The following is a 24,526-nucleotide window of genomic DNA, read 5'->3' on the forward strand; positions in this document are numbered from 1 at the left end:
CGTTCCCGGAGACTTCGGTAGCAGGAGAGTTCGTCGTTGGCACTCCTCATGATGTCATGCCTGCTGAGGACTTCATTGACAGCCGTTTCGAAGTCCTTACGGACGTCTTCGAAGAAGGAATCAGAGAAGAACTGACCCTTCGAGGAGATGGGAAGCCACTGGTCGTCCACTGCGTCCTTGCTTGATTGTGTGCTTTCTAGAAGCGAGCTTCCGCTTTCACAGATTCTACTATTGGCGCCTTCCTGGTTTTCTTCACTTGTAATTTTGTTTGCGAGTGACGATGTCGCTTCAGTCCTTCTGGTAGATGTATTCTGATACTGGGAACGAAAACTCTGCTGTTCTGATTTGGATACCTTTGTGAGAGTTCGTTTTCCTTCTGTGTTTTGAGATGAAGTCTGGGAAACCTGAGATGTTGACGCTTCAGAAACCGCACTGGCCTTCGATCCCGATGTTGTCTGATTGAAGAAAATAGAGATTATTGAACTGTGTTTAAAGAACTATACCAAAAGTTGTTTGCAATCCATAATATAAAATGAGATGAGTGAAAATGCTTTGCAGACTTACCTTTGGTACAGTAACGGTGAGGATGCCGTCAGATGACATCCCGGACGTCACGGTGTCGGCGCTCACGAGTCCTGGGAAGCAGAAACGGCGGAAGAAACTCTTGCTGGACACGGAATCGTCTCGCTTGATCTCCAAATTGCCTTCGATTGTTAGCTCATTCTCGTCCACCACCTTGACCTTGACGTCGCCTTCCTTGAAGTCTTGTGCGTCCACCACAATCTAAATTCATTTGAAAATTTTCTTAATATTAATTCACACACATGGATGCAACAACATGAGTTTATGAATCGATGGATTATTTACCTGATAAAATGAAGTCAAATGTATCAGTACTGAATGCTCTTTCAACTGACCTTATAACACTGGTGGTCCTCGCTGAAGGCGACGGCTTGGTTCTCTTCCTGCAAGTTCTGCTTTCGCAAGTTCCTGTACATGTTCATGTGGTCGCTCGCAGAGTCCACTTGTCCCCACTCTTTGAGGACTTGGTCGACGGCTTCTTGGAATTGCTTTCGAGTGTCCTGGAAGAAGGAATCGCGGAAGAAAGGCCCTCTTTCCGAAATGGGAAGAAGGTGGAAGGAAGCAAGTGGGTTGGCCTGCGTCGAATCGCTCGAGTCCTGCGTGTTCTGAGACTCCGTCGACTGAGTCTGATCCTCTTGCACTTTCACTTCAGACGATCTTGATGTTTTCCCTTCGACACTAACTTGTTTTATTTCGACGTTGTTGGTGATGTTCGTATGAGTCTTTGTAGCATCTGCAGACTTTTTGTGCGAGGCAGTAATTTTGATAGTTTGGCCCTCCTTGTTGTTTGTCAAGGAAGTCTGGAAGAAGAATTTCATGTAAATGAAGGTTCCTTGTCTGTAAAAAGTTCTCAGATAATGCAATGCGCAGCCTATAAATGATTGTATTCAGTCCATTTTGACAGCTTTTATCACGTACCTTCTTTGGAACAGTGACAGTAAGAACTCCATCTGCCGACATGGACGAGGACACAGCGTCTTCGCTCAAGAGACCCGGGAATGAGAAGCGTCGACAGAAAGTCTTCTTCGAGACGGCGCCATCTTGTCGCTTTTCGACGCTGCCTTCGATCACCAGTTCGCTGTCGTCCACCACCTTCACCTTGATGTCGCCGTCCATGAAGTCGCGCACGTCAATCACGACCTGGAAAGTCAGCTCATTATTGCATCTTTAAGGAATTCATTCGTACAACCAATATACAACAGATGACGATACGTATGTATCACCATAAGATAAATCATTATTGTGGAAGCCACTTACCTGATGCGACGTTTTGTCTTGGCTGACGGAGAGAGCCTGAGTCTCTTCCGTGAGGTTGAGATCTCGCATTCGTCTGTAGGAGAGAAGGTCGTCCTCGAAGGGTGAGCGTGAATCCCACAGATCCAGCATGTCTCGCACGGCCGTATCGAACTGCTGGCGGAGATTCTCGAAGAAAGAGTCGTGGTGGAAATGACCCCGTGAGGTGATGGGCAGCATAACCTCTCGGTCAGCCTGGTTTTCAAGGAGGGAGATGCGTGCCTGTGGCTGATCACTGTTCGTGGCTGTTTTGCTTTCACTGGCAATTGCACTGTTGTGGGATGAAGACGTTTTGACTGTGTGGAAGGAACTGCTGGTCGTGAAGGCCTTGCTGCTTGCGCTGCTTGAGTTCTCCTCAACGTGAGAAGAGAAGTGCTTCTGAATTGGGGCCATTTTGCTCTTTCTGTATACAGATAGATCAAGAAGCTTTTGAAAGCGGAGGATCGTTGATTCGCGGTGTGTTCGCTGCAAGTGTTAGCGTAGAAGTAACTGGCGGGTCAGACGAACCGCCACCTTTTATGTGTCCCGACTTGGAGCGACGCCCACCGCCCAGGCATACCTGATGATGTCATGGCGCGTTCCTTTCCCTCCCTCGCACTGTGAGAAAATTCTGGTTGATTCGTTATTCCTTTTGTTGTGTATCAATTTGTTTTTGATATGACATTCATATTCCCAATATGGTAAAGATGGAGTTGCTATATGCCTGTAGCAGACGCGATAATGACGGGATGCTTATTATTAGTATTATTGTTATTATTGTCATTATTGTTATTATTATTATTACCATTATTATTATTATCATTTTATTATCATTATCATTATTGTTGTTGTTATCATTATTATTATCACTATCATTATCATAATTCCTTCTTATTCACGATCTACAATATATTTACCATTAATAATCCTTGTGTTAGATGTCAAATTTTCTATATCTGATATATATCCTGATTAACAATGATTACATATTACCATCTATTTGGAACCCTCGTTTGTTCATTCAAGTGGTACTACAATGCCATTCCTTGGCAAGATATACAGTTAAGAAATCGGACAGAAGGTAGGTTATCTCCACGTTTTCCTCCAGATCTCACAAAGAAATCGAAGAAATCTGATCCCGTTTGTTGTAGGGTGAATCATTCCTTCTGACCAAATATGGACGGATTCCTTTTGACCAAATTTGGACGACGAAGTTTATTGTGATCCTTGATGACCTTATATAAACGTTTACATGAATATAGCGGTTGTATCACTCGACGCATGATTATGTTACACGACATGGAACCATAAACACACATGCATACATATATGTATACATTACATACATGCATCCATGCAGTACTTACATGTATATATATACATATATGCACGAGATGTATACGTACATACACACACCACACATGCGCACGCACGCACACACACACTCTTACAGATACACACATACACACTCACACACACGCACAAACACACATGTGTATGTCTTTATGTGTGTGTATGTGGGCGTGTTTATATGCATGATTGTATGTATATATATATATATATATATATATATATATATATATATATATATATATATATGTATGTATGAATGTAAATATGTACACAACCACGCAGACACACATATATATCACATATAATGTTTTGGCAGAGGATCTCATTTTCTTCACGTTTGCCTTTGTCTGCTTGTGTTGTTACACACATTGTAGCATAATTTTGTATTGTATGAGGTCATCTTTGCCGCCACTGTGGATTAGCGAGACCCCTCTTAGGTCACAGCAATTTTTTTCTTGAATAGCGGGCGTCTGGTCATAATGAAATGTCGGTGGGAGGAAAAAAAAGAGAAAAAAAAGAAAAAAGAAAATCCCCAGCACCAAAATAAGACAAGTATACCTCCTACCTTCCAAAGATCAGAAGTAAAGGAATGTATCAGTTCCAGCCTCACCTGGAGGAAGTACAATTCTGTCTTACTGCAAGTCTTCGAGGAGTTGAATGAAAACAGACAAATACTTCTTCAACCAGAATTTGATATTTTGGAAATCAAAATCAGAAATATTCAAGATAGAGTATAGATATGACATGGCAAATGAGAGTAAGATATTTTCGCCAAATATATTTTATTTTTGTTTTGAGGACGGGAGAAACGATACCATACACAATGAATCATAGACAATTTGATTTGTATTGATTTTTTTGCTATTTTTTCGCGGACGTCACAATATCGGTGGGAAATTAGAATAAAAAAGATTCGGGATTTTCATTTTTTTCATTTTCCTTGAAATAAATGTCGTCTGACCCGATATTCAAAAGAATTGCTGTGACCTTACCTCCAAACCATGGCCTTAATTCATTAATGATCTTAATTATTTTTTGCGTTGAAAATAGACATTAATTTTCCATGTTCCATTTCCTTCTATTGTTAACAGACACCAGGTATATAGCAAAATATAATTGTAAAATAAATAATAGGAAATGAAGAAGCAAGGGCTTTTGTCCTTACAAGCTAAATCCCTGCCTTTATATATAGAAATATATATGTATATACATACATGCACACACACACACGCACACACGTGTGTGTGTGTGTGTTTGGATACTTCTGCGATTCTGAATTTTATTTCCTTTCATATTCAACGTAAAGAATCACAAGAACATCAACATGGTTCTGTGAAGCTGTGAAGTCTAAAGTTTCACTGGGGTTTGATGACTTTTGGTCCATTACATCGTAACGGAAATCACAAACGTTTTTTTTTTCTTATCGGGTTATCTGGTGCCAGACAAGTGCTAACTCTGCAGCTTTCTTCTTGAACAGAGGATATTAGAGACTGCTACTTATTTGTTCAAGAATGTTTCTTAAAGAGGTATTTTTGTATTGCACGGTATATATGTATATCTATGCATGCTTCTGTAGCATGGCAACATGCCATGCACAAGAGCCTGTAGCATGTGCATCGTTGTATAACTTTGGCAATGCGTATTCTGAGCATAAGGAATATCACCAGAAATACAAGTATAACGATAGAAAACCATTCATAAAGATTACATATATGATATAATATAGGTTAGGTAAAATGCATTATAGACAAATATATTTTATTTCATATGAAAATAGATTCAGAAAAAATATATCGCAATTCAGGTCTATAAATATCAACAATAAACAACTCCATCAACAACGTCTGTAACATATGATTCCCTTATCATTGTAAAGGATTCGTTGAAGCTTTCAGTGACCCAATTTTTAAACCTTGGGCGCAGTGATGGTGAGGACACCGTCGGAGGACATGGCGGAGGTGACAGCATTCATGTCCACTGCGCCAGGAAGAGTGAAGCGTCGACAGAAGCTCTTGCTTGACCTTAAGGTTCCGTCGTTCTTCTCCGCACGACCTTCCACCACCACCTCCTTGTTGTCCACCACCTTCACTTTGACGTCTTCGTTCATGAAGTCGTGAACGTCCAACACTACCTAATTAGGATATAAGCAACTATTAGTATTATTTAACGTAAGACATACTGCGAAGACAGGTTAATTCTAATGTTCATTTGAGATCATATTACTTCACCAAGATGTCATATGCTCACCTTAAATCCGTGTTGATCTTCCGTGGTCTTCATCGCCTGAGTCTCATCCTTGAGCTCACGTTCCCGGAGGCTACGGTAGCAGGAGAGTTCGTCGTTGGCACTCCTCATGATGTCATGCCTGCTGAGGACTTCGTTGACAGCCGTTTCGAAGTCCTTACGGACGTCTTTGAAGAAGGAATCAGAGAAGAACTGACCCTTCGAGGAGATGGGAAGCCACTGGTCGTCCACTGCGTCCTTGCTTGACTGTGTGCTTTCTAGAAGCGAGCTTCCGCTTTCACAGATTCTACTATTGGCGCCTTCTTGGTTTTCCTCACTTGTAATTTTGTTTGCGAGTGACGATGTCGCTTCAGTCCTTCTGGTAGATGCATTCTGATACTCGGAACGAAAACTTTGCTGTTCTGATTTGGATACCTTTGTGAGAGTTTGTTTTTCTTCTGTGTTTTGAGAGGAAGTCTGGGAAACCTGAGATGACGCTTCAGAAACCGCACTGGCCTTCGATCCAGATATCTGATTGAAGAAAGTAGAGATTATTGAACTGTGTTTAAAGGACTATATCAAAAGTTGTTTGCAATCCATAATATAAAATGTAATTAGTGAAAATGCTTTGCAGACTTACCTTTGGCACAGTAACAGTGAGGATGCCGTCAGATGACATCCCGGACGTCACGGTGTCGGCGCTCACGAGTCCTGGGAAGCAGAAACGGCGGAAGAAACTCTTGCTGGACACGGAATCGTCTCGCTTGATCTCCAAATTGCCTTCGATTGTTAGCTCATTCTCGTCCACCACCTTGACCTTGACGTCGCCTTCCTTGAAGTCTTGTGCATCCACCACAATCTAAATTCATTTGAAAATTTTCTTAATATTGATTCACACACATGGATGCAGCAGCATGAGTTTATGAAGCAATGGATTGTTTACCTGATAAAATGAAGTCAAATGTATCAGTACTGAATGCTCTTTCAACTGACCTTATAACACTGGTGGTCCTCGCTGAAGGCGACGGCTTGGTTCTCTTCCTGCAAGTTCTGCTTTCGCAAGTTCCTGTACATGTTCATGTGGTCGCTCGCAGAGTCCACTTGTCCCCACTCTTTGAGGACTTGGTCGACGGCTTCTTGGAATTGCTTTCGAGTGTCCTGGAAGAAGGAATCGCGGAAGAAAGGCCCTCTTTCCGAAATGGGAAGAAGGTGGAAGGAAGCAAGTGGGTTGGCCTGCGTCGAATCGCTCGAGTCCTGCGTGTTCTGAGACCGTCGACTGAGTCTGATCCTCTTGCACTTTCACTCCAGACGATCTTGTTTTTCCTTCGACACTAACTTGTTTCGTTTCGACGTTGGTGGTGTTCGTGTGAGTCTTTGTAGCATCTGCAGACTTTTTGTGCGAGGCAGTGATTTTGATAGTTTGGCCCTCCTTGTTGTTTGTCAATGAAATCTGGAAGAAGAATTTCATGTAAATGAAGGTTCCTTGTCTGTAAAAAGTTTTCAGATAATGCACCGCCAGTAAATGATGATTGTATTCAGTCCATTTCGACAGCTTTTATCACGCACCTTCTTTGGAACAGTGACAGTAAGAACTCCATCTGCCGACATGGACGAGGACACAGCGTCTTCGCTCAAGAGACCCGGGAATGAGAAGCGTCGACAGAAAGTCTTCTTTGAGACGGCGCCATCTCGTCGCTTTTCGACGCTGCCTTCGATCACCAGTTCGCTGTCGTCCACCACCTTCACCTTGATGTCGCCGTCCATGAAGTCGCGCACGTCAATCACGACCTGGGGAAAGGAACATGTATCTATTAATAACAAAATATTATGTCAGAGACACAAACAACTGATTTCCTCCGTAATAAGTTCAACAACAGTAAACTGCATGTGAACGACATTTACCTGGTGAGAGTTGTCGTCCTGCTTGACGGAAAGAGCCTGAGTCTCTTCCGTGAGGTTGAGGTCTCGCATTCGTCTGTAGCAAAGCAGGTCGTCCTCGAAAGGTGACCTGGAATTCCACAGGTCCAGTGTTTCCTTTACGGCATCATTGAAATGCTCTCGGAGATCCTTGAAGAAGGAGTCATGATAGAAGTGACCTCGTGAGGTGATGGGCAGCGCGACCTCTCGCTCTCCGTCTCTGTCGAAGTGGGTGATGCGATTCCTTGGACTGTCACGGTCAGAGGCGATAGCACTGTCACTGCCTGTTATGCTGCTGTTTGAAGTGCTTGTTGTGGCTGTGTTAAAGCAACTGCTGGCTGTGAAGGTCTTGCTGGTCGCTCTGTCTGAATTCTCTTCAGTAAAAGATGAAATGTGCTTCTGAATTGGGGCCATGCTTGCTCTTGAGGCTTACAGCTGAGAAATATAAAGAACGTTGGCTCAGGGAGTCCGAAGCTGCAATGTGTTCACTGCGAGTGTTGCCGAAAGACTGTATGCTGAGAAGTGCCTCGCGCCAAGTTTTATGTGCCGGAGTTTGGACCGACGCCCATACCCCCACGCGTATAGAATGACGTCATGGCAGTGTCCGATGCCTTCTGCTACGGGTGAGAACGTTCTGGAATCTTCGATCTCGTTCTGCGATTAGTGATAATAAAGAACTGTGATAACCTAAATAACTCACATATAACATCAGTTTTTACAACAGTTAAGCAAATAATGACAGCAACGGCTGGTTAGGATGATACTGAAAATCATAGTAAAGTAGGTAATACTGATGATAATGATTAGGATGATGACAGTGAAGATACTGCTAATGATGATAATAATGATAATAATTACAATAATCCTAATAATCACGAGAATGATAGCAATGATAATAGCAATAATAGCAATAACAAGAACAGCAATAATAATAATAATCATAATAATAGTAATAATAATGATAACAACATAAACAAACTGATAATGATAATAATGGTAATAGTAAAACAGTAATAATAATGATGATTATCATATTGATGATAATAATTACAATAATGATAATAATAATGGCAGTAATGATATTAACTATAATGGTGAAAATGATAATGATAATATAATAATAATATGATGTTGAAAATGATAATCATCATACTAATAAGAGTAACAATAACAACAACAATGATGATAATAATGATAACGATAATATTGATGATGATAATAATAATAATAATAATAATAATAATAATAATGATAATAATAATAATAATAATAATAATAATAATAATAATAATATGATACATAATAATTATAAAAATAATAATGACAATGATAATGATAACAATCGCGATGATCCCAATAATGATTATCATATTGTAATAATAGTAATAATAACAATGATAATAATAATAACGATAGTAGTAGTTATGATAATAATAATATTGTTAATAATTATGACAATAATGACAATAATAATAATGATGACAATAATACTAAAAATAACAATAATAATGATGGTGGTAGTAAAGAATGATAATGATTGTGACGAAATGGCAATAATAATAAAAGGGAATTAGACAAGTAACAGTACTCATTCGAGTTGCAAAAAGTCGTTGCAGCAATTTCTGCCAATATCAATATTACTGCGATTTGCCGTCTAATTATTCTTACAATATTCCTAAAAAAACGCATTTTAACAACATAGTTTTACATGTCATGTCATGATAAAATGATAGGGAATCTCTTAGCACACTATTGTTTTTTTTATATTTGTGATATGAGATGTTGAAAAGTGGACTAATCCATTCATTCATACACACAAACATAAACACACATACACACACACACTCACACACATATATATGTATATATATATATATATATATATATATATATATATATATATATATATATATATATATATATATATATATATATATACATTTACACACAGACACACACACACACACACACACACACATAAACACTCACACACACATACACACACACACACACATAAGCACACACACACACACACACACACACACACACACACACACACACACACATATATATATATATATATATATATATATATATATATATATATACACATTTACACACAGACACACACACACACACACACACACACACAGACACAGACACACACACACACACACACACACACACACATATATATATATCTATATATCTATATCTATATCTATCTATCTATCTATCTATCTATCTATCTATATATATATATCTATATCTATATATCTATATATATATCTATATCTATATATATATATATATATATATATATATATATATATATATATATATATATATATATATATATATATATATATATATGTACATTTACACACAGACACACACACACAGTGGTAACCAACCCAATTCAGTGCCTCTCTTCTATTCAGAATCACTTATTATTAGTTATGAATATTGTCATGATGTTAGTAGCTATAGGACAAGAACACTGTGGAAGTATTTCATTTCATTGATATGAGAGATATCAAGTATTTTCTGTAGGTAAGATGAAATCTAAAATAATTCTTCCGGCAGTATCTGGCAAGAATTGCTCTAAATGTTACCTCATAATGACGTCACGATGGAAGGCGGAAGAGAAGCTGACTCATTTATTATTTATTAATTTATATTTCTTATTTTTGCGACCTGCATTAAAATCTAATAACCTACACACAATGGATCACATTAATAAGGTTTAATTGGGTGTAAAAGACAAGCGTTTTCTTTTTTAAACAATTCCGACGCAGGTAATTATTAACTTCGTGAAAAAAAAAAACACCTGAGAGAGAGAGAGAGAGAGAGAGAGAGAGAGAGAGAGAGAGAGAGAGAGAGAGAGAGAGAGAGAGAGAGAGAGAGAGAGAGAGAGAGAGAGAGAGAGAAATTTCTATATCATAAAAACATAAAAATCTAGCAGTGATGACACCGAATACAGATTATTGGTACGACATTAACCAATGATTCGTTAAAAATGAAAGAAAGAAAGGAAACATACACAGCCATTTTATTACACGTTCTGCCTGTGGCATAAAATTGGCCATATTTGGCATATATACACATCGACACTCCTTGTTTCTTATTGGTTTAATAAAGCAAAACAAGACGAGGAGATTACGTCAGAATGACGTCACAAGGTTATTAGTGAAGACGCACGTGTAAACAGATGCTAAATGCATCAAAACTATGGACTAATGTTGAATATTCTGCTCATGAGAGTGGAAACAACAATTCTGCCAGGCATGAGACCGGACTGCCACTTTAAACATTTCTTCGGTAAAAGGAAAGTATAGGATATACTGTTAGGGAGATATTAGACTCGGTTATGACGTCATGTGGCACGGCAAGGTGGTGGGCGGTGGCCAAGTCGCGCCCTATAAGTATCTCGCGTTCCGACAGCGTTCTCAGTCACAGCTCGTTCAGTATTCGGATAAACTACACGTCCGCTTGCATCTGTCTTTAGTGTGTGTGTGTGTGCGTGTACAAACAACATGGCTCCGATTCAGATGTACGTCCCATCCCCTGTGCAGGAACAATCCGGCTCAGCGAGTGACCGCATTGGCACATTTGGAGGCTTTGAGGAACGTAATTCGCACGAAAACCATAGGCCTACTTTTAGCGAGGACAACCAGTGCTACAAGGTTAGTTGAGAGATGTCTATTATTATTATGAAACTTTTAAGGAAGCTTTTTCATAAAGCCAAGTAAAAACAACAACAAATCTTTGGTTCAGGTAGGTGTTTTTTTTAATAGATTTAAATATATTTAAACTGACATTTAAATTCAAATTCTAAATCTTAGATGACTGCTATATCGAGATGATGCGTGCTCGCTCTGTGCAATATCGCCGGTGCAGTATCGCTCAGCGTGCTTTTTTTTTTTTTTTTTTTGAAAACCATGGTTATAGAGTTATGGTAGACGGTTATTTAGCGATAAGAATGTTTGAGTCGGCAAAAAATACGGTCGGTCGAGTTGCCAGAACCAAAGGTATTTTTTACCTTGGTCTAAAACAAACTTGGCGAAACAGGACCTCACTTTCTCCACAACCTGTTCTCGCTTCGGTTGCAATGTATGAGCACGTCATGTAAGATCCGACCCTATTGCTTTGTTTACACTACAACCTCGGATGTCTCCTGCTCCTGTCCAGATCGTGGTGGACGTGGAGGCCTTCATGGAGAGCGGCGTGAGGTTCGACGTGGTGAACGAGAACGAGCTGATCATCGAGAGCTGCGCGGAGAACGGCGAAGGGAACTCCGCCTCGAGGAAGGGCTTCTACCGCCGGTTCCTCTTCCCGAGCCTCGTCAGCGTTGATACTGTGCGGTCAGTGTTGTCCCGCGACGGCCTCCTCACCATCACCGTAGCTAAGAAGGTCAGTGAAACAGTATTATTAAACTTTTATTCCTTCCACGTGGGTGATATTGGAATTAGGAAGAACATATTTAGATCAGGATTTCTCATGTTAATAATATTAACTTATGAGTGTCATAATTTTATCTCTCCGACAGGTAACATCTGATTTAAGCACTGGAGACATTTCATAGTTTAAGAAAATGGATTGAACACAAATGCAAAATTAGAAGGCTCGTCTCGTGTGCGCCGAACACTGAAGACGCCGGCGAATGGACTCGCCGGAGATGGAAAAGACCTCCTGAGGAAGAAGACCTTGGGAAAATCCTCACGAGGAAAGAGCTTTGTAAAAATCTTCGCCAGGCATTCCTGTCGATGTTATTCTCAGGAGCATTTTTTACTTATGGCCAAAACACCAGACTGGAAGGTGCCGGATTTTTTGCAGGTGCGATGATGTAATATCTGAACAAGTGCGGATGCGTGATAATTGCGCCTCCTAAGTGCGCAAAGCCGGCCAGATTCATGTCACGTGCGATTCAGTTAAAAAAATAATCTAATTGCGCTGATTACGAAAGACGATTATCGAGTCCAGTCCTCGGTTACAAATGCGCATGATAACGAATACTGACAGACATGTAAGGAAGGTGACATCCTTTAACATCCTTACCAGACTGGCCAGAGAAGGACTGAACTGCACGGCTTTTCATACAGAAAGACTAGAATGCAGATCTGCGCAATTCATTTCAGAATTTCATGTTTTATTAAATGTCTTAATAGGAAAGACAAGCTTGTACTAGATTCGCTTCGGGTTGGTGGAATTCTGGGATGAGGAAACACGTGCACACCAGAATAACCACAGCAAGACAGATTTCCGCGATGGCTGTTGTAAAGATATTCTTACCACACTGCCTGTAAGGCTTCATTTCCATTCAATGATGGCGTTCTATAATAAAATCATGATAGACCTGATGTTTTCTTTTTTCTTCTCCTAATTCTCCGTTGTATACGCATAAATGCATACACACTTACAAAAGCATTCACACACACACATGCACATACACATATTTATATCATGTTAACAGCACATATTTAGAGGACAAATGAAAACAGTTTATATATATACATACATACATACATATATATATATATATATATATATATATATATATATATATATATATATATATATATATATGGAACAGGCATTTAATACATTGATATATATTTAGCAAAATAAATACCCTAAATGTATTGAATAATATCCCTTCTAATCTGATAATCTAGATTTTATATCAAAACATTGTCATCCTGTCTACGATTCCTCTTTAAACTTAGGAACCAAGATACTCAACACGCCATCGGAATCTCATAGTGCCCAAAAATTAAGAATACATAGCTTACATTCATTCACATTCATTGATTAAAAAAATCCTGTCACGACCTCCATGTCCACTTTGCCTGGGAAGTTGAAACGTCGACAAAAACTTTTCATGGACTTGAAATCGCCCTCTTCCTTTTCCACTCGACCTTCCACCACCACCTGATTGCCTTCCACTCTGACCTTAACGTCTCCACTCTTGAAGTCTTGGGCATCCAATACCACCTGGATATGAGATCATTTTGAATTACTCGAAAGCAGTAATTTTAGTTATCGTTTTATTACGTTCTCGCACAGGTGTAAAGCCACTCGTGAGGTCATTCATGGCTTTGGTTTCTCCCCACATATCAAGGATTAGTTCGACAGCTGTCTCAAAGTACTTCTGGATATCCCCAAAGAAAGAATCATGGAAGAAAAGTTCCTTCTCGGCTATGGGGAAAGGGGAATCTCTTTGCATTCGGAAGCCTCCCCAATTTTCTGTTCATGAGAGACAGAATTATCGTTCTCCATCTTGGCCATTGGTTTTCAGAGAAGATATAACCAGGTAATATTGTGATTATGTTGCTGTCGGAACTCCTCGTCTTGCTCGTCCAGACAACTTGTCAGGACCAGCAGGACAGAGGCCGCTTTCAGAACCTCCAAGACCCTCGCTGCCCAGAATGGAACCAGCTCGTAAGTAGAGATTCACTCATTTATCATACCGGTGTCTTTAGTTTACACACTGCATAGATTTTGTAACTCCTGTGATGCATATTTAACTTACCTGCAACTGACAAACACAAAGATATCCTTTAAGAACATCAATAAAGGGCCATAAAACTATTCATCAATGTCTTGTGGTTGCCTGCAACTGTCATTGTTTACATGCAAATGCTATTGTGACGTCATCTCATCCTGTTCGCTCAGCTCCGCAGGAGGGCAAGATACACGAGATGGACACCTTGTTCAGGACAAGAAAGTAGAGGCTTCGAACGGTCAAAACATCTTGTCTAACTTCTTTGGACGAGCAGGACGAGGAATTCCGAACGCAGCATTCGAACTGTGTTTACCGAAGGCGTTGTGCTTTCCGTTGTATTTAGCTAGAGGTGGAAGCGGAGACTTATGTGGCAGGAATTAGTTCTGCGCCCACATTCCACCTGCATTTGAACACGCGATTGTGCCTGGTGACTCTCTTCAGTTAAATCACAAATATTAAATGTTAAGATTAAGTAGGCTGCTGTCCGATGAGATTAGCTGTGGCAGGATAGCTTTATATAATCTTTATACCTACCTCTTTTGTAGAAAAAGGAATGAATGAAAATATCTTTGGATATGAAGTTATCCACTCTCATTCATACCTTCTGCATTTGCCGCAATGATATCCGAAGACCTTCCAATAGAGGCAGCTAACTGCTCACTCTACCATGACTCTACGGAATGTACCCACTGAGAGAATGTTCATATAATGAACACAGTATCTTTGTCTGCGAATGCTGTTGCACTAATTTAAACTCATGCTTCTACAATAACCATAAAGTTTCGCACTCGCATTCTGTCACTTAATAAAGATTTGGTTGATGGTTCTCACAAAACATTTGTATTATTTTCGAAAATGAATTATAGAAGACAGGATGTTTCAGCTGGGAGATATTAACGTTGCAGTCCGAACTTCAGATGACATGACTGATATTCTTCAAAGTTTGCTAAAAGAAAGGTGTTGAATAAGAAAAAGATCCATCACGTGCAGGCAAAGACTACGTAACCAAAGGCAGCTGGCAAAGAACCAGTTCTATTTCGAACCACTGAACAGTTCAAGAGGCAAAATATGCAAGCCAATTGTAAACAAACATTGATCCATTCTATGAATGGAATTCTTCCATTCAATCTCCCACGCACACACACACATACAGATATATAAACACATGTACACACACACACACACACATACACACACACACACACACACACACACACACACACACACACACACACACACACATATATATATATATATATATATATATATATATATATATATATATACAAATGCATACATTCATACATACATACATATATATATATATATATATATATATATATATATATATATATATATATATATATATATATATATATATATACACATATGCATGCATTCATACACACACACACACACACACACACACACACACACACACACACACATATATATATATATATATATATATATATATATATATATATATATATATATGTGTGTGTGTGTATGTGTGTGTGTGTGTGTGTGTGTGTGGTGTGTGTGTGTGTGTGTGTGTGTGTGTGTGTGTACTCGTATATACATATATATGCATATATATACATATATGTGTGTGTGTATACTCGTATATACATATATATACATATATGTGTGTGTGTGTATACACACACACACACACACACACACACACACACACACATGTATATATACTGCATGTATAATAATATGTTTGTGTGTGAATAGTATAGAATTAATCACATAAGGCCTTACAGCTTGCATTTATGCATGTGAATACACGGAGAGTATTATATCCCTATTTTTTTCACATAAGTATTCAAACATTGTGAAGGAGTTCCTGCACTCTTCCTTTTCCACTCGACCCTCCATCACCACGTGTTTGCTATCCTCCACTTTGACTTTGACGTCTCCAACCTTAGAGTCATGTATATCAACACAACCTACGCATAAAATCAATGTAAATTATATTTTCTATTGTCAATGTATTTTTTTCTACATTGTATAAATTATTTTTTCTGATGTTTTATTACATGTAGATGCACGAATAATTGCCAATGCATATACAAGCCAGACACATAAACACACACAAACACACACATGCATATATATATATATATATATATATATATATATATATATATATATACATACATATATATATATATATATATATATATATATATATATATATATATATATATATATATGCAATATTTATCATTATAACATCAATCAAGGTCACTCGTAAATTTGGCGTCTCTTGTGTCAAGGATTTCACTTGAATGATTTCTCGAACTGCATCCCAGTATCATCGCAAATGAATCATGAGAGACAAGTTAAGCCATTGGAAGAAGTGAACTTTCTTTAGTTGGTGATATATCTTTGTTTTATTATTATTATCTTCAATAGTCATCTGGCATCAAAGAATAGTAAACGTATTGCAGAACAACCAGCCTGTCATTCTGTATATTTTTCCTCATTATATATGTATATATATATGTGCGTGTGTGTATGTATAAATATATATAAAGTATATTTGTATATATGTATGTATAAAGTATTTTTTGTGTATATGTATGTATAAAATATAGTATAAATATATGTCTATTCATTTATTTATTAATCTATATACTTATCATCTATATGCACTTATACACTCGTGCAACATTCAAAATTAATACCATACTGTGCAAGTGTAGGGTAATACGTAAACGAGTCAGTTATTTGAATAACCTCATTCACTTTATTAATTTAGTCTGTTTTAAAAATTAAGAATACATAACTCACAGATTATAATTCTTACAATTACATACATTAATGAAACATGTCCCTGTTTCACGCTTTCTCTATAACCTTAGGAGCCGTGATAGTCAACACGCCATCGGAAGACATTGCGGAAGTCACGGCCTCCATGTCCACTTTGCCTGGGAAGTTGAAATGTCGACAGAAGCTTTTCATGGACTTGAAGTCGCCCTCTTCCTTTTCCACTCGACCTTCCACTACCACCTGATTGTCTTCCACTCTGACCTTAACGTCTCCACTCTTGAAGTCATGAACATCCAGTACAACCTGTATATAAAATCAGTTCAGGATAGTAATTTTTCTAGTACTTTCCTTCTCATTTAAATTTGCGCAATTGTCTTAATAAGTCGTCTGCTTGATTCAAATTATTCTAGAAAAGTAGTGCTATCGTGAATCTGAATAGTTCATTTGTCTAACCTTGTGATTCTGGTCGTCTTCGCTGAAGGCCATGACTTGGTTCTCCTGCTGCAAATTGCGGTCTCTTACACGTCTGTAGCTACTCATCAGATCACTCACGGATTTGGCTTCTCCCCAAGAATCCAGCATTTGGTCGATGGCTGTCTCAAAGTGCTTCCGAATATCCTCGAAGAAGGAATCGTGGAAGAAAAGTCCCTTCTCAGCAATGGGGAGAAGTGAATCCTCTTTGCCTTTGGGAGATTCTCCAGTCGTCGCTTCGTGAGACACAGTATTTTCGTTCTCCATTTTGGTCATATTGTAATAAAAGCAACGTGGAGTGATATAGTAAGTGGTAGTGTTGTAGAGAAAGCTGCAGTTTAGTTTGTTCTCTGAAGGACTAGCGGCTCGTTGTGTGTTGCAGGAAAGGTGCTGAGGCTTTTATGTGTCTCGAGTTGGTTGTGTGCCCACTTTCCTGCTTGGTTTGGAGACGCGCTTATGGCCCGCTTGGCGACTATCTAGATAATCTTGAACTTTCTAGTTTTAATTTTCTCTTTCTTCTTCTATGAATATATGTGTATAAAATATGTATGTATATACACAATCCTAGAATATATAATCATTTTGACTTTTCTGCTCCTTTAATCACTATCTCCCTTTTTCCTCTCCTTGTGCTCTCATTCTTTCTCACTATCATTATCTGCAGGGCTTGTTATCTATGTTTTCCGCATGTTAAAAGTTATGAAACTATTCGCGCGTGTGGTTATATATGTATATTTATACACACACACGCACATTTATATGTGTGAGTGTGTGTATGCGTGTAAAGCTCATGTGTATTATGAAAAAATGAATAATCAACAATTAATCATATATATCTGAAGATATGACAGCCATTAGAGGCATATTGAATTCCTAATAAATTCTAATGATTTCATTTCAAAGTGTACACGTACGTACGTATAAATACAAGACACTGTTGAGATGAAGTTTTCATTGCCTACTTATGATGGCCCGACCTTATCCCACATACTTAACAGATAAACCTCTATGGTCATTATTTATATATACATAACACATACGCGCTCTAACGCACACACACACACGCACGCACACATAAGTACACTCATATATAGAGATATGCATATATATATATATATATATATATATATATATATATATATATATTTAATACAATAAAGCACACACATAGGTACACACAAATACAAAATGCGCACTTTTGACGAGAAACGCGAGCAAGCCATGGTTTGGTTTGGTTTGCTTCGCCTTGCCGAATTCGTCAAACACAGACCCAACTTCCAGCTTGCTATCAATGTAAACAAACGACCGCAATGCGAGATGGTGAGTGACAGAATTATTCGCAGAAGAGAACAGTGGATGCTGTTAGTAATGTTAGTGATATTACCGACGAAGAAATCATTTTTTGTCGTGGTTTTACATTTACTGAAGAAGATAAACGAATTTCAAAATATCTTATACATATTGCGTAGCACAAAAGTTATGAAAAAAAGAAATAATCGTCCACACACTTTATAGCAAATCTAAAAGGATAATATCTACCATTCATAACAAAGATGGGTCTTTCAACTGCGACTTTAGAATGGAAATAACATCGGTAAATAAAAACGCACTTTGTATTATGGTTTTCCCAGGAAAGCCATAATACAGTTATAAATAGCTTGAACTTCTGGTAGATAAAACAACTTGCTAGCATATTTCATAATCTATTGGCGACAAAATAAGTAAATCATTACGAGAATTTCATCGTTGTCATTCATTTCCGTCGGTCACGTTGTCGGTTTGTTTACTGTTGTGACGTCATGAAAGTGTAGCAGAGGAAGTTTGAAAATGTTTGGTTACGAAACCAGACCAAGATATCTGACAAGAAGGATGTTTCGAGAATTGTCAAAATTCTTGAATTATCTTACGGTCAAAAATGCGCCTGAACACACACAAACATTCTTTGTGTGTATTGGTGTGAGGACAATATAAGTACAGATATGTATATGTACAAACGCGCGCACGGAAACACACATAAACACACATGTACATTTAGAGAGATAGAAAGATGATTATAACATACCATATGTATATGTGTGTATACATTTCAAGTACTTCCTACTTAGGTAACCATCTGTTATCAAAACATTTTAGCAAAAAGGGAAGGCAAGAAAAGTCGTATATGTAAACAAATACAATTTATTCATAAAATAACAAAATCATTATTTATTTTAACATTATCAAAAATAACAATAAATAGCTCCTTAAACACATTGTCTTTAAGATTAGATTACAGTTCCAGTTAATGAAATATGTTTTCCTATGCTGCCTGTGGAATCTTCGGAGCCGTGACAGTCAACACGCCATCGGAAGACATTGCGGAAGTCACGGCCTCCATGTCCACTTTGCCTGGGAAGTTGAAACGTCGACAGAAGCTTTTCATGGACTTGAAGTCGCCCTCTTCCTTTTCCACTCGACCTTCCACCACCACCTGATTATCTTCCACTCTGACCTTAACGTCTCCACTCTTGAAGTCATATATATATATATATATATATATATATATATATATATATATATATATATATATATATATATATATATATACATTCATGCAAATATATAACTGCTTTAAGGGATCACATATGCATATATATATATATATATATATATATATATATATATATATATATATATATATATATATATGTGTGTGTGTGTGTGTGTGTGTGTGTGTGTGTGTGTGTGTGTGTGTGTGTGTGTACAGACACACACAAATATATATATGTATGTACGTATGTATATATATATGAGTGTGTACATATATATGGATATATATTTGTATATGTATATACACACAGAAACACACATGCTTGATATATTCATATTGATGTGTATGTATGTATTATGAACTTGTATGTATGTGTGTCTGTATATATATATATGTATATATATATATATATATATATATATATATATATAATTATGTGTATATATATACATATACATATATATGTATATATATAATTATAAGCTTACGCATACATGTATGTTAATGTATATACTTATATGTATATATGCGTATATATATATATATATATATATATATATATATATATATATATATATATATATATATATATATACATACATACATAAACAGACAATGCCCAATGAGTACACAAACACACAAACATACAAACACATATATGTGTGTGTTTATCTGTTTGTCAAATGTATTAATGGAAATATATACATTTTAATTCATTTGTTGTTGTTAGATTCGCTAGCTATTTCATTGAAAAATAATTATGAGAGCACAGGTCATAGTAATCGGAAGTGAACCCTTCTTTCCGAAGAGCCATCTATTATGAAAACTATGTTGCAATAAACAATAAATTGTTTTAATAAGTTGGCATTAAAGGAAGGCAAACAAAACTAATCTATTATAATATATATATACTTTAACATTATCCAAAACAACAATAATGAGTTAATCTAACTTACATTATCTTAAAATTAGATTATAATTTCAGCAAATGAAATGTGCTTTTTATGCTACTTGTGGTATCATCTATTTGGCCATCGTTTTCGAAGAACCATCAGCTATGCAATCTTTGCAACAGCTCGGTAGACCATTAGTCGTTTCTACTAGTATTTTCAAAAGATAATGATGAAAGCACAGGTCACAACAGTTGGAAGCAGTGATTTCACTTTGCATTTGGTACTGTTATTTTTCTTCAAGAGATTCGAAGAACCATCTGTTATGCAATTTATCCGGCAGTCGGCAGGAAGGCAAGGAAAGTCAAACACGCATATGAAGAAATACAATTTATTTAAAGAAAACTAATCTTATTCATTTGAACATTACCAAACATAATTAGTTATTAAGCATACATCGACTTTAAGATTAGATTACAATCACAGTTAATGAAATGTCTTCTTATGCTGCCTGTGGAACCTTCGGAGCCGTGACAGTCAACACGCCATCGGAAGACATTGCGGAAGTCACGGCCTCCATGTCCACTTTGCCTGGGAAGTTGAAACGTCGACAGAAGCTTTTCATGGACTTGAAGTCGCCCTCTTCCTTTTCCACTCGACCTTCCACCACCACCTGATTATCTTCCACTCTGACCTTAACGTCTCCACTATTGAAGTCATGAACATCCAGTACAACCTGTATATGATATTGAGTAGTATTTACTTTTCTAATTTTTCCCTTTGCACTGTAATTATAATTGAAATCTAAATATTCTATTTCCTTTACTTGGATAACTACTGAAGAAAAATTCAATTTGAAGTTTCTGTAACTTCTTTCTTCTATTCATTTAAATAAATATCAAAATTAGTGAGTGTGATCCATATGGATTTTAGATTGTAGAACTAACCTTATGATTGTGGTCGTCTTCGCTGAAGGCCATGACTTGGTTCTCCTGCTGCATATTGCGGTCTCTTACACGTCTGTAACTACTCATCAGATCACTCACGGATTTGGCTTCTCCCCAAATGTCCAGCATTTGGTCGATGGCTGTCTCAAAGTGCTTCCGAATATCCTCGAAGAAGGAATCGTGGAAGAAGAGTCCCTTCTCAGCAATGGGGAGAAGTGAATCCTCTTTGCATTCGGGAGCTTCTAGTTTCTGTTCAGCAAGGGAGGTAGTAGTTTTGTTCTCCATATTTCTCTTTCGTTTATCGTTTCAATATGATAGAGTAAGACTCGTGGAAATGCAGATAAAGCTACAGCTTGCTTTGTTCTCTCACCGAGTGTTGTTTCCGTTGTGTCTGGCGAGAGGCGGCTGCTGAGGCTTTTATGTGGCGCGAGTTGGGTGTGCGCCCACTTTCCACCTCCTTCTGGACGCATCACTATGGCACGCTTGGCATCATCCTGATTCGAAATCTTGTGAAACTTCTAGTTTTCAACTTAGCTCAAATTATTGCTTTCGGCGAAACCTTCCGAAAAATGCCTAAATAGTAATTTTTCTTACAGGTATTTTCCATCATCTGTATGATCACTATTTATATAGAGAGACAAAAGAACACATACGCGCACTAACATACACACACACAATCGCGCACGCAGAGAAACGTATACTTTTAAATAAATAAATAAATAAATAAATATATATATATATATATATATATATATATATATATATATACACACACACACATATAGAGATATACATATATATGTAGATCTTGAATACAAATAAGCACATACATACGCATACACAAATACAGAAAGTGCATTTTCGACGAGAAACGCGAGCAAGCCATGGTTTGGTTTGGTTTGCTTCGCCTTCCCGAATTCGTCAAAAACAGACCCAGCTTCCAGCTTGCTATCAATGTAAACAAACGACCGCAATACGAGATATGAGTGACAGAATCATTCGCAGAAGAAAACAGAGTGGTCTCTGTTAGTAATGTTAGTGAAATTACCGACGAAGAAATCCTTTCATGTTGTGCTTTTGCATTAAATGAAGAAGATGAACGAAATAAGAATTTCAAAATATCATCTATATATTGTTTCGCACAAAAGTAATGAAAAAAAGAAAATAAATCATCCACGCACTTTAAAGCAAGTCTAAAAGGTTATCATCTACTACTCATAACATAGACGGGTCTTCCAAACTGCGAGTTTAGAATGGATATAACATGCGTAAATAAAAGCGCACTTCGAACATCCCAGGATAGGTATAATGCAGTTATAAATAGCTAGTACTTTTCTTCTTGAGAATAATAAAGCTATCAATATACTGCATTTAATACTTCTGGTAGGCACAAATAAAGCTTGCTAGTATATATTATCATCTATTGGCGACAAAATAAGTAAATTATCACGAGAACTTCATCGTTATCATTCATTTCTGTCGGCCATGTTGGCGGTTTCTTTATCATTATGACATCCTGAAAGTGTAGCAGACTTTTTCTTGGAGGAAGTTAAAAAAATGCTTGGTTTGGTTACGAAACCAGACCAAGATATCTGACCAAGAAGGAAGTTTCAAGACTTTTCAAGAAATCTTGAATTATCTTGCGGTCAAAAATGCGCCTCTACATACATAAACATACTTTGTGTGTATGGGTTTGAGGACAATGCAAGTATACAAATATTTATATGTGCAACCGCTCGCGCGCACAAACACACATACACATGCATATATATAGAGAGACGGAAAGATAGAAAGACATACCATTGGTATGAATTTGAATTTGAATTTGTATATGTGTATTTCAAGTACTTCCTACCTAGGAAACCATCTGTTATCAAAACAGTTTTGCGGAAAGGGAAGGCAAGTAAAGTCATACATGTAAAGAAATACAATTTATTTAAAAAAGAGCAAAAGCATTATCCAAAAACAACAATGAATAGTTCCTTAAGCATACATTGTCTATAAGATTAAATAATAGTTTCAGTTAATGAAATAAGTCTTATGCTGTCTGTGGAATCTTCGGAGCCGTGACAGTCAACACGCCATCGGAAGACATTGCGGAAGTCACGGCCTCCATGTCCACTTTGCCTGGGAAGTTGAAACGTCGACAGAAGCTTTTCATGGACTTGAAGTCGCCCTCTTCCTTTTCCACTCGACCTTCCACCACCACCTGATTATCTTCCACTCTGACCTTGACGTCTCCACTCTTGAAGTCATGAACATCTAGTACAACCTGTTTATAGAATCGAGTAGTTTATTTAGTTTTTGTCTTCCATTTTTATATTACTGAATATTCAAATACTCTGTTTGCTTGACCTATATCGTTTTATTAAAGCTATTTTTCAATTTGAATATTTTTTTTAAACAAACTTCAATTTATGTAAATAAATGTTTAAATCAGTGTGTTTGCGATCCACGTAGATTTTAGATTGAAGAACTAACCTTATGATTGCGGTCGTCTTCGCTGAAGGCCATGACTTGGTTCTCCTGCTGCAAATTGCGGTCTCTTACACGTCTGTAGCTACTCATCAGATCACTCACGGATTTGGCTTCTCCCCAAGAATCCAGCATTTGGTCGATGGCTGTCTCAAAGTGCTTCCAAATATCCTCGAAGAAGGAATCGTCGAAGAAAAGTCCCTTCTCAGCGATGGGGAGAAGTGAATCCCCTTTGCATGTGGGAACTTCTGGTTTCTGGTCAGCAAGGGCGTTAGTATTTTTGTTCTCCATATTTATCGTTTATCACTTTAGTAAGATTGAGTACGTCTTGCGGTGATGTAGATAAAGCAAGAGCTTCCTTTCCTCAAAGAGCGTTATTTCTGTTGTGTCTAGCGAGAGGCGGCTGCTGAGGCTTTTATGTGGCGCGAGTTGGGTGTGCGCCCACTTTACACCTCCATCTGGACGCGGGATCATGGCTTGCTTGGCAACATCTTGAGTCGAAATCTCGTGAAACTTCTAGTCCTCAAACTAAGATGAATTCATACGATCCAATCATGCGACAAATGCTTCATTACTG

The 24,526-nt window shown here is 37.6% G+C and overlaps 6 protein-coding genes and 1 non-coding gene across 7 annotated transcripts in view; 1 reads left to right on the forward strand and 6 right to left on the reverse strand.

Moving 5' to 3' along the window:
• LOC113812714 (serine-rich adhesin for platelets) overlaps positions 1 to 2,363 on the reverse strand; it is an 8,671-nt gene extending 6,308 nt beyond the window's left edge. Inside the window, exons 1-5 of the mRNA XM_070125021.1 lie at positions 1,840 to 2,363; positions 1,501 to 1,722; positions 918 to 1,382; positions 565 to 783; positions 1 to 455 (exon numbers count right to left, since the gene is read on the reverse strand). The exon at positions 1 to 455 is cut by the window's left edge and continues 58 nt beyond it. Of these exons, the coding sequence (XP_069981122.1) occupies positions 1 to 455; positions 565 to 783; positions 918 to 1,382; positions 1,501 to 1,722; positions 1,840 to 2,268 (1,790 nt within the window). The 5' untranslated portion in view covers positions 2,269 to 2,363. The remainder of the gene's footprint in view (positions 456 to 564; positions 784 to 917; positions 1,383 to 1,500; positions 1,723 to 1,839) is intronic.
• A 2,585-nt stretch (positions 2,364 to 4,948) lies between these two features.
• Positions 4,949 to 7,936, reverse strand: LOC113812716 (uncharacterized). Its single transcript, XR_011398753.1, has 6 exons — positions 7,333 to 7,936; positions 6,997 to 7,218; positions 6,424 to 6,880; positions 6,071 to 6,289; positions 5,455 to 5,961; positions 4,949 to 5,338 (listed from the first exon to the last, which is right to left on the reverse strand). It is a non-coding gene; the product is annotated as an uncharacterized protein (transcript).
• A 2,861-nt stretch (positions 7,937 to 10,797) lies between these two features.
• LOC113820679 (heat shock protein 22) lies at positions 10,798 to 12,707 on the forward strand. Its single transcript, XM_027373023.2, has 3 exons — positions 10,798 to 11,033; positions 11,539 to 11,760; positions 11,897 to 12,707. The coding sequence occupies exons 1-3, from the start codon at positions 10,884 to 10,886 to the stop codon at positions 11,930 to 11,932; spliced, it is 408 nt and encodes a 135-aa protein (XP_027228824.2). The 5' UTR covers positions 10,798 to 10,883; the 3' UTR covers positions 11,933 to 12,707.
• Positions 11,934 to 13,573, reverse strand: LOC138862586 (uncharacterized). The gene is made up of 3 exons (XM_070125022.1): positions 13,412 to 13,573; positions 13,180 to 13,341; positions 11,934 to 12,107 (listed from the first exon to the last, which is right to left on the reverse strand). The coding sequence occupies exons 1-3, from the start codon at positions 13,571 to 13,573 to the stop codon at positions 11,934 to 11,936; spliced, it is 498 nt and encodes a 165-aa protein (XP_069981123.1).
• Positions 13,574 to 16,598: 3,025 nt separating this feature from the next.
• Positions 16,599 to 18,038, reverse strand: LOC138862614 (protein lethal(2)essential for life-like). Its single transcript, XM_070125079.1, has 2 exons — positions 17,090 to 18,038; positions 16,599 to 16,939 (listed from the first exon to the last, which is right to left on the reverse strand). Exons 1-2 carry the CDS (start codon positions 17,381 to 17,383, stop codon positions 16,706 to 16,708), a joined length of 528 nt encoding a protein of 175 aa, XP_069981180.1. The 5' UTR covers positions 17,384 to 18,038; the 3' UTR covers positions 16,599 to 16,705.
• Positions 18,039 to 20,904: 2,866 nt separating this feature from the next.
• Positions 20,905 to 21,874, reverse strand: LOC138862615 (protein lethal(2)essential for life-like). The gene is made up of 2 exons (XM_070125080.1): positions 21,475 to 21,874; positions 20,905 to 21,263 (listed from the first exon to the last, which is right to left on the reverse strand). Exons 1-2 carry the CDS (start codon positions 21,757 to 21,759, stop codon positions 21,030 to 21,032), a joined length of 519 nt encoding a protein of 172 aa, XP_069981181.1. The 5' UTR covers positions 21,760 to 21,874; the 3' UTR covers positions 20,905 to 21,029.
• A 1,569-nt stretch (positions 21,875 to 23,443) lies between these two features.
• LOC138862616 (protein lethal(2)essential for life-like) lies at positions 23,444 to 24,334 on the reverse strand. Its single transcript, XM_070125082.1, has 2 exons — positions 23,956 to 24,334; positions 23,444 to 23,746 (listed from the first exon to the last, which is right to left on the reverse strand). The coding sequence occupies exons 1-2, from the start codon at positions 24,238 to 24,240 to the stop codon at positions 23,513 to 23,515; spliced, it is 519 nt and encodes a 172-aa protein (XP_069981183.1). The 5' UTR covers positions 24,241 to 24,334; the 3' UTR covers positions 23,444 to 23,512.
• Positions 24,335 to 24,526: the final 192 nt, after the last annotated feature.

Source organism: Penaeus vannamei, chromosome 9 (genome assembly GCF_042767895.1).
Source record: "Penaeus vannamei isolate JL-2024 chromosome 9, ASM4276789v1, whole genome shotgun sequence".
In the NCBI taxonomy this organism is placed as follows: Eukaryota; Metazoa; Arthropoda; class Malacostraca; order Decapoda; family Penaeidae; genus Penaeus; species Penaeus vannamei.

Excerpts from the sequence above, each read along its gene's own strand:
- LOC113820679 (XM_027373023.2), top strand. The coding sequence starts at position 10,884 with ATGGCTCCGATTCAGATGTACGTCCCATCCCCTGTGCAGGAACAATCC. Across the intron at positions 11,034-11,538 it reads AGGACAACCAGTGCTACAAG|ATCGTGGTGGACGTGGAGGC; the intron begins GTTAGTTGAGAG and ends GCTCCTGTCCAG. Across the intron at positions 11,761-11,896 it reads CCATCACCGTAGCTAAGAAG|GTAACATCTGATTTAAGCAC; the intron begins GTCAGTGAAACA and ends TCTCTCCGACAG.
- LOC138862586 (XM_070125022.1), bottom strand. The coding sequence starts at position 13,573 with ATGCAAAGAGATTCCCCTTTCCCCATAGCCGAGAAGGAACTTTTCTTC. Across the intron at positions 13,342-13,411 it reads TCACGAGTGGCTTTACACCT|GTGGTATTGGATGCCCAAGA; the intron begins GTGCGAGAACGT and ends TCTCATATCCAG. Across the intron at positions 12,108-13,179 it reads CAGGCAAAGTGGACATGGAG|GAATGCCTGGCGAAGATTTT; the intron begins GTCGTGACAGGA and ends TAACATCGACAG.
- LOC138862614 (XM_070125079.1), bottom strand. The coding sequence starts at position 17,383 with ATGACCAAAATGGAGAACGAAAATACTGTGTCTCACGAAGCGACGACT. Across the intron at positions 16,940-17,089 it reads AAGACGACCAGAATCACAAG|GTTGTACTGGATGTTCATGA; the intron begins GTTAGACAAATG and ends TTTTATATACAG.
- LOC138862616 (XM_070125082.1), bottom strand. The coding sequence starts at position 24,240 with ATGGAGAACAAAAATACTAACGCCCTTGCTGACCAGAAACCAGAAGTT. Across the intron at positions 23,747-23,955 it reads AAGACGACCGCAATCATAAG|GTTGTACTAGATGTTCATGA; the intron begins GTTAGTTCTTCA and ends TTCTATAAACAG.
- LOC138862615 (XM_070125080.1), bottom strand. The coding sequence starts at position 21,759 with ATGGAGAACAAAACTACTACCTCCCTTGCTGAACAGAAACTAGAAGCT. Across the intron at positions 21,264-21,474 it reads AAGACGACCACAATCATAAG|GTTGTACTGGATGTTCATGA; the intron begins GTTAGTTCTACA and ends TATCATATACAG.